Genomic DNA, 19,668 nt, shown 5'->3' on the forward strand with positions numbered 1-19,668 from the left:
CCTCCCAACCCAGCAGTAACTGGCGATGACATCATTGCCAGTTACTTCAGGTGGTACTTCCAATAAGTGAACCATGCTAAGTGGTATGGTGGGGGACAAATTTTGAGAAACACTGTACTAGAAGGATAACTGCTAATGAGAAGACATGAGAAGGCATCTGTGTTATTGGAAGTTGCTAGTCCTTCAAGGTCAGTGGTGAGTCTTCTAATTAAGAATTAGCATGAGCTGTGCATTTTAGGAAGCTGTGCATAGAGACAGTTGCTCCTAGACATGCCTTTTGGCAGGTAACCATGTAGCACAGGGATGTCAAACATAAGGCCCATGAGACAAAGGCAGTCCCCAGAAGCCATTTATCCAGCCCCCATTAGAATTGGATTCTCCCAGTGTGATAATTGGGCTCTCTCATATCTTGAAAATGTGAACAGGATTTGCACATTCACACATTTTCTCTTCTGCAGCCAATGCATTTCTATGTGAGAATAAAGTGCTTATTTCCAGCCATCATCTGCTCTCATCATCTGCAGATGTTGTCACTTCTGGCCCTCAACAGGCAGCACTTTGGACCTTCATATGAAACGAGTTTGATGCCCCTGATCTAACATGTTCCATGGTTTTAGATTGGCCACAGCCTTGAGTTTGTATCTGGTGCAGTATCCTAGCTGCACTACATCGTCCTTCTAGCTTTTTCAGGGGTCCTATGCCTCTGACTGGTTAGAATCTTCGCAAATGTAGCACCTCAGGTATAAAAGCCCTTCCTGGTGTGTAACTACCTACTGTCACCAGTCCCAGCTTAGCAGCACTGCGAGATGGTGGCAGCAACTTTTTTACACATTCTCAGAAGCTCTGTTCCCAGGAAAGGTTAACCTGTGTTATGTTAGAGAATTATACAGATACAGAAAAAGAAAGCTAGCTCCTAACTAACAACCCAATCCTGTGCTCCCATGGCATGAGGCTGCAGCGGCACCAAAAACGGCTGCCACTTCATCCAGCGCACCCACGGCAGCCTCGGGCAGCACCTCAGGAGAAGGGGACCTTCGTCCCCTTCTCCCGAGTAAGGGAAGCAGTCCTGCAATGGGTTGACAGCCTTTTGGTTGGCGGTGAGGGAAGAGCATTTGTGTAGGGCACCAAGACCCGCACGAATGCTCTAGATCCCGCCTACCTCCCTCCCCGCTCCTTCCCCAGAACACCTCCTCCCACCTCCGCTTAGCTTACCGTGGCTCAGTGGTCCATGCGACCACTGAGCGGCGGAGGCCAGGCGCCCACCCAGCATTATCCCAGCGCCAGTCAGTACTGGGTTAGCATGGGCACTCGCCTGGCATTAGGCCTCACAAATGCCCTTACGGAAAATTTGCAATAGTGTGCGCCGGCACTAAGCTGGCACGTCGAGCCCAGGATTGGGCTGTAACACAGGCAACTGGCTTACAAAGCATGCACTCAGCTACTGACGAATTGTCCCCTCCTTAAGGGGTACATTTCAATTTCTATTGACCATTAAAGATCTATGAAGTAGGGCAGGGGTGCCCAAACCTCGACCATGGGGCCACTTGTGGCCCTCAAGGACTCCCAATCCGGCCCTCAGGGAGCCCCCAGTCTCCAATGAGCTTCTGGCCCTCCGAAGACTTGCTGGAGCCTGCGCTGACCTGATGCAACTGCACTCAGCGTGACAGCCAACTGTTCAACCTCTCACATGAACTGTGGGAAGAGGGCTCCTTCCACTGCTTTCTGTTTCACATCTGTGATGCAGCAGCGGCAGCAAAGGAAAGGCCTTTTATAGGCCTTCATTCATTCATATAAGTTCCATCTCTAATATATTCATTTATGTAAATTTATGCAAATTTGAACGTAAATTAATTCTTTTTTTCCCTAGCCCCCGACAGTGTCAGAGAGACGATGTGACCCTCCTGTCAAATAGTTTGGACACCCCTGGAGTAGGGAATTAAAAATTTTTCTCCTAAACCCATTTTCTTTTTCAATCCAGCAGGTGTTTTCGGTTTCTTGACATATTAAACACTTTAAATGGGGTCATTCCACTATTGGGTGAACACCACAAAACTACTTGGGAGCTTTTCTGTAGCATGCAAAGAAGGTTTGATGAATGGCTGGCTCTCTTTCCACGTCTAAAATTTATCTCCATAATTTCTGTTCCCAAACTAACAAACTCCAGGAGTTTCACAACTCTGACTTTGAGGTTAGTTTCTTCATAGCATCTTCTGGCAATGCAGCTGAACGTTTATTTATTGAAATATTTATTATTCACTTACCTCTTGAAGGACACGTTTTATTATTGATTTCAAGCTGCACAGCAATAACGATGACAAATTATACTACAGAATAGCAAACCAAAGTAGTCCTTCAGAGTAACTAGTCAGTCTAGAATACCGGGGAACTACAGATCTCATCAGGTTTCTGAAAAACTAACCTTAAATTATTCACTACCATGACAAATAGTTTGCCATACAGTGTGTGTTTTCAATAATTTAAAGCTTCAGGAAATTCAATTAAACCAATTTTGGTAAACTAAATCTACAGCCCCTTTGAATGAATTCTATTTTCCCCACCTTAAAATTTAAAGAGAAAGATGCCACCTTGAAAAAAAGAAACAGATTAAGAAGCACTTTTCTTATTAAAAAATATATACAATTTTTTTTAAATATACAATACAAAATATACAATTTTTAAAATAACAATATACTGTTGAATCCATAGTTAGACATACAGGCTGCACAGTATCCATGGGAGATATGTTCCTGCTGCTATGGTGGATGCCTGAAACAGCAGATAGTAGCAAACCTTACTCAAATTTGCCCTTTCATGTTCATGACTCATCTCTCTTTGTTTGCAAACACTATGCAAAAGGAAGCTTTTTTTTCCCTTCCTTTTGCTTTGGAACAGTTTGAAAAAGGAAGCAGATAGTGAAGACCCAGACTTGTAGCTGCTAGAGAAACATTAGAGGAGGCAACACTGAGAACACTAACAGAAAGCGGACAGCCAAGGAAGCAGATGGCGAGAATGACAGACTCTACTTTCTGTTACCATTCTCACTGTTGCCTCCTCTAGTATTCATCTAGCAGTTACAAGTCTAGGCTCTCACTATTTCCTGCGTTCAGTCAATTCCTTAATTACAGAAATTGAAGATTTTAAAAAAAAAATCTGTATATCTAGGATGGAGGGGAAAGAACAAAAAAGATTGTTACTTCGAGTAAGTAAATCACCCTTGCTATTGTTCTATTCCTTTTAGGCACATTCAAGATTAAATTGCAAAAGGGGAGGCACATTTCAGTAACTTATGAAAGAAAGAAAGAAAGAAAGAAAGAAAGAAAGAAAGAAAGAAAGAAAGAAAGAAAGAAAGAAAGAAAGAAAGAAAGAAAGAAAGAAAGAAAGAAAGAAAGAAAGAAAGAAAGAAAGAAAGAAAGAAAGAAAGAAAGAAAGAAAGAAAGAAAGAAAGAAAGAAAGAAAGAAAGAAAGAAGCCGCAGACACAAAAAAATTACATACGGTCTTAGGCAACAATAAGTTCAGAATAGTCCATTTATTCCTTCCACAATTCAGCCAGTATCAAGGAACTGGGAATTTTATTTTTATTTCATTTTAGTGTATGTTTCATAGATACATGGACAGTGGTTCCCAAACTGATGGGTTGCAACCCACCAGGGGAACCAAAAGAGGGCCATTCTTCCATAAAGGGAGTGGCCCAGAAATGGGTGCCCTGCCGGCGCCATAAGGAGCAAGGGTTTTTCTAACTTGCCTGGGGGGTTGCGCTGGCCTTTGGCAGCGTTAAGGAGGCTCAAAGCCCCCTCTGTGCATCTTCCGCTGCAGCAGAGAGGCCTGCAGAGGGGGCTGCGAGCCTTCTAGACTCTCTGAGGCCAACGCAACCTCCCAGGAAAGTTAGAAAAACCCTTGCTCCCAGTGGCGGCACAATGACTGTGGTGCTATTGGGTCCTCTTCCCGCCCCTGCCCCTACTTACTGTGGTCCCAAAGTCCAAGTAGGACTTTGCAAACCGCTGCACTAGTGCATCACTTAGGGAAGATGGGTAAAATCAGTCACTCTGCCTTTGTGTTTCAGTCCAGCTAGCAGGTGAATATGTATCAGCTTCCTGAAACACAATTAATCCTTCAAAATCTAGGAAACATCTACTGCATTTTACATCCTGCTCTTAATTTCAACAACAAAGTTCCAGGTTGAGCCAGCAATTCAGGCCCTTTGCAATGTGGATGCATGGTCTATTATTATAAATGGAGAAACATCTTGATAAATAGTGTGGACGTATATGGATTTACAAACATACAGCCTACATCTCGAACATGTCCTGAACACGTTCTCCGAAATGGCATTCGGACACCTGAACAAATCTGTAGCATGAATGTTAACTTCCATTTAACTTTAAATTGTGCCCAAGTAAACAACCTATTTGTATAATGCCGTGCTGAACTGCAGATTGGCAGCTGTACCTGAGCTTTCTGGAACACAAATTGGTTCAAATTAGAAGTTCTTTTTCTAAAACAAGCAAATTTGGATGCTCACACACTTCTCCCCAAAAACCCATGCCATTATTTTCAGCTTTTAATGAGAACATTTATTTCTTTGTGTGAAATTTAGAGACTCACACAGCCATAGGTTTGTAACTCTAGACAGGAAGAAATGGAAAATGACATGCATTAATGAAGAAAAAGTGGCTGAACCCTAATTCACAGTAGTTTGGGCCCAAGTGGCACAGTGGAAGAGTTTTAGGGAGAAAGTATCACAGTGTTATTGGAAAAGAAAGACCTCCATTTTGTAGTTCAACTGCTTCCCGAAAACAATATGGTGATTTTTGCTAAAGAAAGAGGATATGATGATGTGTACTGGTCAGCCAGCTGCAATTGATCTCTCTCATCCATTTACTGTCAGAAAAAGAGGAAGCCAGTAAAGCTTGAACTATCACACCAATTTTGAACAACTCAAACCTACAGTAACCATCACAAATGTAATGCATACAATTTTTCATTACTACTTTAGCAGTGCCTTCCATTTAAACAGCATATAATCCATTACTTACTCTAAACAAAGATCTGGACTATTTCTTCTAGATGTCCTTATTTATGTATAGCCATCAGAAAACTAAAAATTTCCCCCTCGACTTAGCCAAATCTCTGCCAATACTATTTTCTAAATATTAATACTGAACTATGTTTTCATTACAACACTCAGCTTTTATCTAAGTGCACAACCATTCAAAGATGCATGTAAAAGAACAAAGAAAAATTATGTATTTTCTCCTACTCTCTCTCTCTCACACACACACACACACACACACACACAAGCCATTATCTGCTTATCCCCAATTATATATTACTTCAAGGTGCCTCATGCTGATGTTAAAAAGCTCAGAAGTGAAGGCAATTTTCGACTGGGAGAGGGGGTTCAATGGAGTGCAAATGGAGGCAGGGACATTTATATTAGGCAGAATAGGAAATGAGGCAAAGAAATAGAGGTATAGAATAAAGAGCACTTGCTAGTAGAGTTACTGAACTGGAAAGCTGGATCACAGGCACAAAAGCAGAAGTCAGAGTGGGATGAAAAGGGAAAAAGATGGTGTAACTAGTGTGATAAGTGTGAGTTACTTGTTGCATTTTCCTGAGGTTCTTTTTCCCCCTTATTTGAACTGCTATAAAACATATATTTCATAGCCCAATACTAAGCTGTGCTGGCTTGAGAGCTGGCTGGAGCACTTCTCAGGGTAAGGATATATATTTCCCCTTAACCCCAGTAATGCCCCAGACACTGCTGGGTCTTGTTGGATCCATGGCAGCTACATCGCTGGTGCAAATCTGGGAAGCCCACAAAGGGCTGATCAGTCAGGGAACAGGAGTTAGGATGCAGCATGCACCGCAGACACCAATCCCACGTTCCTCCCAGGCCCAATTCTCCCCCCTTTCCAACCTCCCTCACACCAAAACACCCCCTCCCCGCCTCCAAAGCGCCATCCCACCACCCTCTTCCAGCCCCCACATCACCCAGCACAAACTTACCTGAGCCAGCTGGTTCAGGGTCCAGATGTTGCACTGCCAAGCCAGCGCAGGACCTCATGCTGGCTCAGCCAGCTCCCAATGTGCCTTACAGCACATTTGGAACACTCAGAGCCGGCACAGGAATGACTACGCTGGCTCAACACGAGGTTTAGATTGTGCCATCGATCTCACAAGATTTTAGAAACTATTTTTAGGGCTTGTTCAAGGCACATACATAGCAGGCTTGCGTTCACCTGTGTGCCAGTGGAAAAAATCACTTTCAGACAACCCAACAGGAACATTTTTGTGCTCCCAAGTCTGCTTTTCTTTCCATTTGTGGGGAAACATGCCAGTCAAATATTCTATGGGCTAATAATTTTTGCAGACGTCTGAACCTCTGAAAAAGCCCTTGAAAATGATTGAAAGGAAATGGATAAGTTTTTGAGATTTGGAGGCTAAAATCTAATATTAATAAAACTGAGGTTGCCTGCTTTCACCTAAGTAACAGACAAGCCAACTATACATCAAAAGTGGAATTTAAGAATCAAAGTTTCATCACAATCCAAAATATTTAGAAGTGACTCTTGGGCAGTCTTTAACTTATAGGGAACATTTAAGGAAAATTATGGACAAAATAAAAACTAGGAACAATATTTTACATAAACTTTTGGGCACCAGATGGGGAGCAAGTGCCTCAGTTCTTAGGACATCAGTTATTACCCTAGAATATTCGGAGGTTGAGTACTATAGCCCCGTATGATTAAACAGTGCCCACACAAAAGTAGTGGATATCCAGCTTAATCATATTATGAGGTTAATATCAGGAACCATTAAATTAACACCTTCCCACTGGCTACCAATATTATCTAATATACCACCTCCACATCTTTGAAGACTAGCCCTAAAAAGGGAATGGCAGAAATGTAAGGCAAACCAATTATTACTTAAACATGAGGATTGCCATGATCAAATATTTAGACTTAAATCTCAGAATCCGTTGTGGAAATTTGAACAACTAGTTAGAAAAGATTTTGATATTGAGAAAGGACGGCAACAGCAGTGGATAATTTCCAAACCAGACCTGTTTAATCTAGTGTCTGATTCAACGCAATGTCCCTATGGCTTTGATCTTCCAAGTAGGAACTACAATTCAACCAGATTCATACAAACCATGGCAAGTGTCAATATTGGAAACACAAATGGGGACGGGTTGATAATCCTAATTGTGACTGCAGGAATGTTCCGCAAACTTTGCATCATATTGCAATGCAATGCCCCCTTAGAAGATATTCCAGCTCCCTGCAGGAATTACAACAGCTTGAGGGCACTGTTGTCCAATGGTTAGATGATTTAGATATTCAACCATAGGCCTAGTCTTTTAGTATCTGCTCATATATAACATATAATGTAATTTTATTCATAATTTTACTCATCATGTAGTTTCTAATAATTTATTGCTTGTTTTTAAATAATGATGCTGCACCTTGCCATACAATTAAAGAAAATAAAAAGCCCTGTAAAACAGGTAAGTCTTATTATTCTCAGGTTTGCCGCTAACGGGTGAGATCAAGAGAATAGTAGCTTGCATACTCAACACCAACCAGTGACCTTGTGGTCAGGTTATATTTGAGCACTTTGCTGTACAGAATCCACATACTTTTACTGCAACAATGTAAGATAGGCGATCCTTTCTCACAGTGGGTTCTTACTGTGAGTAGCTTTGCAAAACTATGGATTGGGACCCCAGAAGAATGTAAAATTCCAAGGAGGAATGAGATCCTGATTAAGGTGGAGCCTTCTTAACCAAGACATGAGAGCTGAACGGCTCCTGAAAAAGGACTGTCCCTGATCCATTCCATATTCAAAACTCCTTCCCTGCCCTATCATCTCAACCTGACTTAGGAAGGAGAGCTGCTGCTTTGATCTAATGCAGTCTTAGAAAGAATCACAGAGCTCACCTATTTTATTCCCTCTTCTGATTCCAAAATTGTGATTAGTAACATAATCCAGAATACCTCACATGCATAAGCAAGCAAAAAAATGCTTGCAGAGAACAAGATAATCTCTGCACTGTCATGTATCGAACAGATTACCATTGATCAGTTAGCTGTGCCATAAGGTAGGGTAAGTTCTGAAGGATACCTAAGTTCAAGGAAGTCTGAGGAAAGACGGTTTAAATGAATGCAGACTACCTTGCCCAAGTAGTGCAATGAGTGTGATGCTTAACTTGGTAGCCAAGCACTGAAACAGATTAGCTACTGATTGTATAGCAAATATACACCCATATTTTTAAATCCACTTGTCCTACTTACTTCAGGTTGATTAGAAACATTGAGAATCAGCACCCACAACTCAGCCCGTAGTGATGTTGGACATCCCTGTCGGACGTACTGCTGGGCCGCTGCACTATCCTGCTCTGCTAAAACTGCAAAGAATTTAAATTGTTACTGACATACATAAATATATGTGCACGTCTTTGAAGTACATACATACTAAAAAAAATTGTGTTAATGTGTGTCTTCAAGATAATTTCAGGGGGCAAGCAACAGCTACATTAATACAGGAATAACTTCCATTTAACACAACAGAACTGATGTGCTGGTTCCTTGACAGTCCAATCCTTGGTTCCTTAACAGCTCAATCCTACCAAACCACCCCACCCCATCTCACCCCGCTGCACCACTGGAGAGTGCACTACATCCTGTGGGGGGGGGGGCAGATCCAGAGATTTCCTCCAGGTAAGAAAACATTATCCCCTTGCCCAAGCATAAGCTGGGTCTACGCAGACCTGCACCAGCAATATAGCTGGCACAACTCTGAGTGGAACTAAAAAGGGGGACAGGATAATTGGCAGCACCACTGCCACCAATTTCACCCCCTTCCCAGCCCCAATCTGCCCTAATTTCCACCCTGTTCTTCCCCCTCCCCATTCCACCCACACACCATCTCCCTCCCACCCCCTGCACTGACTTACCAGGCCAGAAGTTGAGGAAAAACTGCTGGTGTGCCACCAAAGCCACATGCGGCAGTGGTCAAGCTCAGCAAAACGGCATGTCACTTTTTGCAACAGTCAACAGAATTTGCACTGCCAGGACTCTAGAGTTCCAACAGCACCATGCCCCATTAGGATTGGACCATAAATTAATTTATATTTTATGCTGATCGTTTCCAATTGTCTAATTTTTATTTGTTCTTATTTTAATGACTGTATAGTACTTTATATTTCATAAGACCGCTTAGGAAAGTGACATTTTTTTAAAAGCAGGACATAAATAATTAAACAAATGTGAGGGCAGTTCACATTATGGGTCTCATGTGATACGTTCATTTCATACCTCCAAGTAGAAAACATGCCTAGAATCAACAGAATGCCCGTGACTTGTCACAGCAGTGCGATAGAAACTATGACAACAGATTACTGCTCATAAGTTCTCAAGAACTGCTCAAGAAGCGTCTTAGCTGCCCTCCATGTGAGAGATGGAGCTGCTTGCCAGCCTGCGTGGGAGAACTGGAGGCCAGAAGTGAGACCAAACCAGGAAGATCCATTCTGAAATGTTGTTGGTTCTTGAAAGAGAGAACCTTTATGATTGTAAAAATCCCCTGGAGGGATTTAGAAACGCCTGCCTATGTAAACCGCCTTGAATAAAGTCAGAGGAGTAATCCGATGACCAGAAAGGTGGTATATAAATACTAGTTATTATTATTATTATTATTATTTTTCCTCATATTCATTAATCATATAAAGGAGAATATTTTAGTGTGTTCAGAGAAACAATTTGGAGAATAAATTGAAACATCAACACATATCTCACAGTTATGAAAAAGAACTGACAACAATCTTTACCATCTCTTCCTGGGTGAACTAAAAAATTAAAAGCAGTGCAGTGTTCTTACACATTTAGAATTGAGACCCACTTTTTATAATGAGAATCTGTCAGGACCCACCAGATGTGATGTCATGACCAGAAGTGACATCATCAAGCAGGAAAATGTTTAACAATCCTAGGCTGCAATCCTACCCACACTTACCCAGGAGTAAGTTCCATTGACTATTATTATTAAAAGCATATGCACAGCAGCCTGTTAAAAGTAAAGATCTGTCATATTTCCCCAAATGCAGCCACATACCAGGGTAATATCAAGTTTAATATATTAAAAATAAAATATTGGAATGAATTGGGACCCACCTGAAATTTGCTCGCTACCCACCTAGTGGGTCCTGACTCACAGTTTGGGAAACACTGCTCTAGAGTATATACAATTTAAAGTGCAATTGGTAAGCCCCCCCCCCAAAAAAAACCCTGATATTTGTAGTGAAGTTGAAAAGATGTTCATACCACTGATAGCATCAAAGCGAACAACAAAATTAAGAGAACCCCCTAATTTATACCCACAGCAGTGATGGTAGACTGCCAGTTCTGGTTCAGAACAGCCTGTGGTTCTTAACATCAAAAAGGTCTCACTGCAATATTTAAATTGATTGGGGGGGGGGAGAAACTGGCAGCAGTTGTGGAGTATCCAGTTCAGGATTACTCACTCCGAAGGGACAACGATATTCCAAGTAATTTAAATGGGAACTAGACTCAAATGGGAAATTGCTCATTTCCTAAGCAAAATATGTACCTTGTTGGTAAAACTGGACAGCCTCCTTAGCAGAGAGAACTGGAAATTAGCCAACATGATGTTGATTATATATATAAGAAGCCAGGAAATTATAGGTCCATTAATTTAAGTTCATTCCAAGGAATCGCTAACAGTCTTGGGGGTTGGGTACACAGTATCATCCCTAGACGGGTGCAGGGTCCAGGATGACTCAAGCAGTGTAGGATCTCCCTATTACAGCCAGAGACCCACTGGCAGCCATGCAGTTTATGGAGAGGTAAATACAAATGATTTTTACTTACCTCTCCTGAGCTATCTCGGCGCCTCCCCCCACATATGCAGCATGCACTCCATCAGCACCACTGCATTGTGAAGGCTGGTAGGGGACAGCATTGGGCTGCCCATGTCCACCGTTATCAGAAAAATGGTCCAAACTGTTAGATCTACCACACCCCTTTTCTCAGTTACCCCTTTTCTTTGTGTTGAATTATTGTACTGAAAGGAATTTTTTCTTTCAGATGGCAACACATGCTGTAGGTATCTGGCTTAAAAGAGAGCAATACCCAACATAGATGTTGGAGACTTCTGTTTAATAGTGTTTTTTTGTTTGTTTGTTCTGCAGGTTTCTACTCCTGAAGGCACCCTTAAGGAACTTGCTCTGTTTTAATTTTCTTACCCTTCACAACAACTGAAGCAACACAGGAAAAATAAGTGTCTGTAAGAGACAAAGCAGTACTCCTACAGTCAAAAGAGATGGTGTGATAGGAAGCCCAACATGGATGCATCTATATTTTTCTACTTTTTGGCAAGAAGCAAAACCAGAAATAATTTATTGGCAAGGTAGTTGTTGGCATTCACTGAGCAAGTGACACGAATGCTAAGTCTCTTCAATTAGCAGCAAGTCAAGGATAACTCAGGAGTAACAGATGCCTTGTTTAAAAGCTATTAGGGATCATGAGATAGTTTCTGCCTAATTTGCTTTGACTGCAGTCCCAATTAACACATGCACTGCTGAAAATGGTAAAACAAAACCCTTCTTGAAAAGTTTGCATGAGGGACACCTTTGATCATTAAGGGCCCAATCCTATCCAATTTTCCAGTGCCGGTGCAGCTGTGCCAATGGGGCGTGCACTGCATCCTGTGGTGGGGAGGCAATCATAGAGGCCTCCTCAAGGAATGGGAACATTTGTTTCCTTACCTCGGGGCTGCATTGTGGTTGCACTGGTGCTGGAAAACTGGATAGGATTGGGCCCTAAGTTGGCTAGGCTTGTGGTTCATGAGTTCTGCAATGAGCTAACTGACCTAGCACAAATCAGAATTCCCACTTTTATCCAGCCCCAGATCTTTGTCAAATCCGTTCTCCTATCCCCCTTGCATTTAGTATTCCATGAAAAAGGATTAGTCAACATTCATATAATCCTAGATGCTGTTACAATCTTTAAAGAATTGAAGAGCATTTCAAAAATGGCTAGGTACAAATCTAAAACATGGCAAATAACAAAAAGACTGATTTTCAAGTGAGCCAATCACTATCTAAAGCGACTGCCTAATCATCATGGGTTTTCTTTCTCATCTTCCAGAAGTAAAAGAAGTGATGATAGGTAGCTACTATGATGTCTTTTGAAATGGCCTAAGATAGCTGTCCTAATAATGATTACCCTATAATGTGGAATATTGCATCATGTTTTCCCCCACCCCTGCTGCCTGATCCCCTCCAGCTTCACATCACTGTCTGCCACTGGCAAAGCAATACAAAATGTGATGACCTTATAGCATGCTGTTGCTACACATTATAGAGCAATCAGAAGGAAAACTCAATATAAGGCATGCTATTTGCAGCAACAGCCATGTCTCTGGTAATATTCTAGGCTGTAAGAAATCACTTTGGAATAAGAGACAAAAATGTACAGAAGTGGAGGAATCTATATAACAGGCCTGCCAACATGTGACTGCATCAAAGAATCTCTCTTGCATCTAACTATCTGCTGTTAAAGGTAAGTATTGTCAGAAATAAAGTTTTGTTTATAATGGAAGAAAAAGAAAGGCCACTAGCACCACCTCCCCAGCGAGCTCAGATTCTCTCTTTTAGAACTTCTGTGTGCCAGGTTAAAATGTTGTTCTGAGCATTCTGGATGAAGGGCAGGATACGCACCAGCGCACAATGTATCCTATCCCCCTTCCCAGGCCTGAATCACCAACATGGACCAATAGGGCTTGCACCCTTATATAGCAGGCACAGGACCGAGTTCTCATTGTGCAGGCTGGGACTTACTCTGGAGCAAGGGGACAAATGTCCTTATCCTGAGGAGACTTTCTACCCGCTAAACTCCCCCGCAGGATACAGCATAACCCATGCTGGTGCCACTGCTTTGGTGCAGGGAAGTTTAGATAGGATTGAACTTGCTTCTCTCTCCTACATTAACATAACTCCTTTCCTATATTTTCCTTTTTTCCCCATACCTAAAGCCTTGACAAGTTCAGTGGCCACTGGAACAGGAAAGGGAAAATCTTCCCTTCAGAATCTCCCATTTGGAACTTTTGCTTTGATACTCATTTGCCGTGTGTTGCTCATGAATTGTGATGAAATCATTTGAGGGCTTTTTTTTGGGGGGGGGGGGAAGCTCCCTGAACCTTGGCATCCTAGCCTTGCAGCTCCCTTCTCCATTTTACATTCCAAAGACTCCAATCAGCAGATTAAGGACATGTCATCTTAAAACTGGTCCTGGTTTCAGTGCTTCCTTCCCTACATGCAGCCCACTGGCAGTGCAGTTTCTTAGTTCTCTTTTCAGTTTCTCTAGGGCACTGGCCTCCAAACTGGGTACAGCTGCACTATGAAAAACTGATCCCCGATGCAAACAGAGCTTACCATTCTGCCAGGCAGCCTGATATCTTTCTTCCTAATCTCCCCCAAACTTAACACCAGGCAGAAGTTTCTGGGAAATCTAGGTGCGCAGATTGCTGGGGCAATGGGCAGTGGAAGCAGCTGTCTGGCACAAAGTTTAGGGGAGATCGGGAAGGCTGCCCGGTGAAACAGTAAGATCAGTTCATGCAAGGGAACACGGACCAATGTTTGGCACCTGCTGCTCTAGGGTCTGGTTTTCCCCATCCACTGCATGTCTCCAAGTGCCCTATCCTTTTTCAAGAAGTTAGGTTTTTTCAAATTCTCACTTTTCCAGAAATTGATACCACTTATGTTCAGCTGTGCATGCTACAAAAAAACCTTTAAATAATTGCTTATTTATTTCATTGTATTCTGGGTCTCAATTCCTCACCCACTGACTCTTTAGTTCTTTCACAAATGCTAATTTCCACTAGGGTGTGCAGTAACCAACAGCTCAAAGACCCCATGTATGAACACATACCCTGAGCACATGTGGTAACACACCATCCTGTATGCACTGCTGGATTCAGTGACTAACCACTCAGAAGATTTAAGGTTATATTTTCTTCTGATGCATGGACATAAACTCCACTAACACTAATGACAATTCTTTGTGCACAGAAGGGAGAAGTGACTCTGGTGATTTTAAAATGAAATTCAAAGCAGGAATTCATCAGTTTGTCATAAAACTATGTGTACTTCTTATTTTGGTTTTAATACTCGTATGCCACTTGTGACATTCTTTGTCTGGAAACCCACTAAAGAACTAACTGCTCTTTAACCCCGCTAACTGGTTAACAGGCGCTTTTTCAAGTGGGTGCTCCTCTTTTATTTAGCATGGGGAGAGTAACTGGCCCACCTCACCCCAGCAGTGTCTTTTCTAGTGGCTGTCTGCTGGTGTTGCATCTTTTTAGATTGTGAGCCCTTTTGGGACAGGGAGCCATTAGATATTTGATTTTCTCTGTAAACCGCTTTGTGAACTTTTTGTTGAAAAGCGGTATATAAATACTATTGTTGTTGCTCTGTCATTTTAAAAAATATAGGTTACTTTATTTCACATTTCACAGGAGACAAAATATTTTTTAAAATGGAGATGATTGAACACTCGCCATGTATCAGTCATTACCCAATTCTTACCTTTCTGACCAATACGCACATGCTCACTTTCAAAGAGTTCTAAAACAGAAAGGAAAAAAACAAAATTGGAAAAGTTTAAAACATTTTTGAGGCTTAATAGGAGGAAACATTATTTAACTCTCAGATTTACAGTACAATCCTATTCATGTCTATTCAGAAGTAAGAACTGAGTTCAATGAGATTTATTCCATGTAAATGTAGATAAGACTGCAGCATTACTCCATTATGTGATAAGTTTGTCATTTGGCTTATCAGGTTACAATACTCCATAGATGCTTTTTATTTGGAAGCACAGCACCAGGCATGTACCAGGATCCAAAGGAACACATATTCACAATACACATGTACCCAAATGGTTTTCAGAGTCCTCCTACCCCCAATATTTCTTTCACTCCCCTTTACTTTTTAAAAAACAAGTGCTTGGGCAAAACTACTTTTTTGCATCCCAGAAGAATTAAAAGAACTGTTTGCTGCAGGGAGAAACGGCAGCAGAGCACTGAGGTGGAAACTTAAATAAGTTTGGCTTTGCATGCCCTTCCAATCATAATTTCATGAAATCCTTATACTAACAGGTTTTTCCAATGAAGTTTGAAACTCAGTTGCACTTCAAAAGTGCTATTCTGCATTTATTATAACAAGCAAACAAAGCTGCAGGAGAATTATCATAACAAGACATTAAGCATATTTAGAGGCTCTCAAAAGCACACAAAAAGCCTTGTGTAAAATTGAATTGTGTAAAATCCAATTCTCTCTGAAGTAGTAAAATTATGTCTGGACTATACCACTGACACATAAGATTGCAGGTGGGAGACACATACCCTATCTGTAGACAAAACAGCATCTCAGTCTAGGCTAGAACTCTCATCCTTGAAAGTTAGGTTTCTTTATACAGGGAATCAGTTCATACTGAGCCATACTAGTTCAACAGTCACACTAACCTGGAGGCACATTTGCAGAATCATCAATATCCAGTTGACCTACGTTCAAGTCTAGCTCACTGAAATATTCTTTCTTAAGAAGGAAAAAGGAACACGGGATGAAAAGCAAATATTTTAACAAGCACGAAGATTTTAATTATTGCCAACTGATCTTAAAATTGTCATGAATTCTACACATTTGCTTTATTTTGTCCCACACTACTTAGTACTTTGGCAGCTGTGTCCAGGCTTTCAGGCAGAGGCTTTTCTCAGGCCTAACAACTGTACCAGAGATACCAGAGTCAGAAATTGGGGTCTCTAGTCTACGGCCAAAGCATGAGCTCTGTCACCGACATGGTCTCTACCATACGGCACAAAACATTTGAGGGAAAGAAGCAACTACCTTTTTTGAAAATATGAAAACTAAACACCAAACCAAGTCAAGATTGATGGGAATTATGGAGTAGTAATAAAGAGACCCAATCCAGGATACTATGATCCCACATCTCAGTTGGACATAGATTAATATAATGGAACACTGAATCACACATCAGCAGCTCTCAGAAATCATTTTGTTCTAGTTGTCTTCCAACCCTTTCCTCTAACCAAGTTGAAAAACAGCCCCCATAGCAGGTCTTTAAAAAATATATGAATCAAAAGTGTTCAGTATTTCTCAAATGCTGAACACTCTGATCCAGTGGTTCTCAATCTTTTTAGAGGCCCTAGAAGCTACTGCCCAATTTATTAATGCCAGGAGTGTGGCTATAATGGTGCTTGGACAGCAGTGCTCCCCTCTAAGTAGCAGCCTGTTTAACCCTTGATGCACATAGCCTAATCTGCCCTGTCAGTTTCACAAACCAACAAAAATTAGGCCACAACCCACTGGTGGGTTCCAGACCCACACTTGAGAACCGCTGCTCTAAATACAAATGTTCTAAGTATCCTATACTTAGGCAATTTCTATCTTTTATTCAGTTCTACTATTATTTTAAAAAATTTCTAAAGCTAGTGAAACGTACCAGTTCAGGAATATCCTTCACTTTCAGTGAAACCTGAATTAATCCCAAGTGGTTTCGGAAACTAGGTTGCTCACTGTTCTCATAATTAGGATTACGAAGGTTCATCAATACCTTTAACAAGAATACCATACACAAGCATTTTATAAGTGTATTTCAAAACTTTTAAACAATATAAAGTTCAGAACAGGTCTATATTGACAATGGTAACTAAGGGCCCAATCCTATCCAATTTCCCTGTGCTGGTGCAGTCATGCCAAAGGAGCGGGCACTGCCTCCTATGGGGGAAGGGAAGAGTCATGGAGGCCTTCTCAGGGTATGGGAATGTTTGTTCCCTTACCTCAGGGATGCATTGCAGCTGCATCAGTCCTGGAAAATTGGTTAAGATTGGGCTCTAAGAGACTTTATCAAAAACTTTACCATATTGAGGTAGTAGCCTCAATCTGAAGAATCATAATCATGATTGGAAGATTAGGAGCGCCCTCACAGGCTTACAAACTCATTTTCCCACCTTCCCCTCCCACCTCCCCTTTTTCTGGCATTTCCTTCTTCCACTTCTTCCACTTCCTAGTTTTTTTTATCATAGTTTGAAATCATAGTTATACCTTGTCAATATAAAATCATGAATCGATAAGCACTGGTCAAGCCAGATGCCACAGCAAACTACAATTAGCAAAACCAGGAAGCTGAGGAGGAAACCCACAAAAATAGAGGAGGTGGCAGGGTAGTATAAGACACAAGTGTGTGGGTGTGCTCCTGATCAATGCCCAGTTAAACCATGGTTGGACGTTACGTCTCAACCACAGTCAATTAAAAAAATGACCTCCCCAAAGGCAGTAAAAGATTTTACAAAAATTCTTTACACAGAACATAATTAGCTTACTGTACTTACAACCACAAGATGTGGGGTCACACAACTCTTAAATACCAGATACTGGGGATAGACAACAGGGGAAGACTCTTGCCTTCAATGATGCAAGACACTGAATTTGACTCACTCATAACTGAGTGCCATAAAGCACATTTACATCACCCAGCAAGGAAGGAGCGCTGGCACTAGGCCTGTGACAATGAGATGCTGGACTCACGACCGGCCGGAAGAGGACGTGCTGCCACCAGGGGTGAGGCTGCTGGATGGCAGTGCGGCCTCTGGGGGCGGGGGAGGGTGGAATTTGGGCAGGGGACGGGGAGGAACTGAAGCAGGAGGGGGCATCATCAGTGGAGCTCTGATCCACTGGATCCTGACCTACGTGTTGGGACTTCCAATGAAAGTCCCCCCCCCAGGAGACCTCCGGCTGCTTTCCAGTGCCTGCTGGATACAGCAGTAGCCGCTTTGGCGCTGCTGCTCCAGTGTGCGCCAGGAAGTCCAGGATTGGGCTGCAAGATTGATTATGCTCTGATACAGCAAAATATTTCCTATATTTTTAAGGGTTGAATAACTGCTAAAGAGAACATAAGAACAGCCCCACTGGATCAGGCCATAGGCCCATCTAGTCCAGCTTCCTGTATCTCACAGCAGCCCACCAAATGCCCCAGGGAGCACACCAGATAACAAGAGACCTGCAAGGCTTCCTGGGAATTGTAGTTAAGAACATAAGAACAGCCCCACTGGATCAGGCCATAGGCCCATCTAGTCCAGCTTCCTGTATCTCACAGCAGCCCACCAAATGCCCCAGAGAGCACACCAGATAACAAGAGACCTGCAAGGCTTCCTGGGAATTGTAGTTAAGAACATAAGAACAGCCCCACTGGATCAGGCCATAGGCCCATCTAGTCCAGCTTCCTGTATCTCACAGCGGCCCACCAAATGCCCCAGGGAGCACACCAGATAACAAGAGACCTCATTCTGGTGCCCTCCCTTGCACTTGCATTCTGACATAGCCAAATTCTAAAATCAGGAGGTTGCACATACACATCATGGCTTGTACCCCATAATGGATTTTTCCTCCAGAAATGTGTCAATCCCCTTTTAAAGGCATCCAGGCCAGATGCCGTCATATCCTGCAGCAAGGAGTTCCACATTTCCTTCATTCACCACATTTTAGAAAATATACTTGATTTTCAAACACACTTGGGTGGTTCAGACTCGTCAAATGCTTAGACTGGTGTTCCTTAACAAACTTCTGCTCACTAAACAATTTCATATTGTTCTGCAACATAGTCCCTGGGCCTCAACTTTTACCAGGGTTCATTTGTCAGAATTCAGCTGCTGTCAATCATTTTGACAGCATCCTATGATGCTGGGAAGCTTAGTGTTCATGCCATATCCGGGACTTGTGACCCATTAAGAACACCACCATAGTAATATGACGGGTCTACTGTAAGTTTTTCATCTGGCCTCCTCTATTCATACCAAATACGCTGGCACACAGAAATAATTCCTCGGAGTTTACACAGGTTTATGAACTGCCTGCAAGTTCATAAAAGCAACCAAGCTTTAAGAGGTTAACATTCAAGGAATGACAAGTGATGTGGGAAAAGTAACAACAGAAGACACAAGGGACATAACAAAACACTGTTTCCTTATGCCATGTGCTTTTATACGGTTAAATTGAGACAGATTTGATTAGCCTTAATTGCAGGTAAATGTTAGAGTTGCATTCTATTTCAAGCTAACAGTACAATTAAGAAATCCAAGAACATTTAAAGTTTAAGAGTTTGATCTCATAAGGTAAACCATCTACCCACATTTGCATGTGTGCAAAAGAATATATGCAGATTAACAGCCCAATCCTGACCTGCCCAGGATGTGCAGCTGCTGCGGCACCAAAAATGGCTGCCGCTGCATCCTGTGCACTTCAGGCAGTCACCAGCGGCTCTTCAAGAGAAGGGGAGGTCAGCAGTAAATCAAGTGGCTCCATGCTGGGCAGACGCTCCACCGGTCCCAACTCCCTCCCTCTCAACTCCCTCCCCCCAGCATGCCTCCCCCTGCCCTCTCCCCGCCTCCCCTTCCTGCCCACAGTCTGCCTTCCACTCACCTCCCCCCTCCCTGGAACGCCTCCTCCCTGCCTCCCCCCACACCCCCGCTTACCTCTCCGATGCTCAGCGGTCCACACAACCGCCAAGCGGTGGAGGTCGGGTGCCCACCCAGCAGTAGCCCGGTGCTGGCCAGTGCTGGGCTACCACCGG

The 19,668-nt window shown here is 42.4% G+C and overlaps 1 protein-coding gene across 1 annotated transcript in view; it reads right to left on the reverse strand.

Moving 5' to 3' along the window:
* The window catches only part of TBC1D19 (TBC1 domain family member 19), a 67,125-nt gene that overhangs the window by 34,521 nt on the left and 12,936 nt on the right, over positions 1–19,668 (reverse strand). The window contains exons 8-11 of the mRNA XM_066632154.1: positions 16,543–16,653; positions 15,545–15,617; positions 14,607–14,645; positions 8,299–8,411 (exon numbers count right to left, since the gene is read on the reverse strand). Coding sequence (XP_066488251.1) covers positions 8,299–8,411; positions 14,607–14,645; positions 15,545–15,617; positions 16,543–16,653 — 336 coding nt within the window. The remainder of the gene's footprint in view (positions 1–8,298; positions 8,412–14,606; positions 14,646–15,544; positions 15,618–16,542; positions 16,654–19,668) is intronic.

Source organism: Tiliqua scincoides, chromosome 6, assembly GCF_035046505.1.
Source record: "Tiliqua scincoides isolate rTilSci1 chromosome 6, rTilSci1.hap2, whole genome shotgun sequence".
Taxonomy (NCBI): Eukaryota; Metazoa; Chordata; class Lepidosauria; order Squamata; family Scincidae; genus Tiliqua; species Tiliqua scincoides.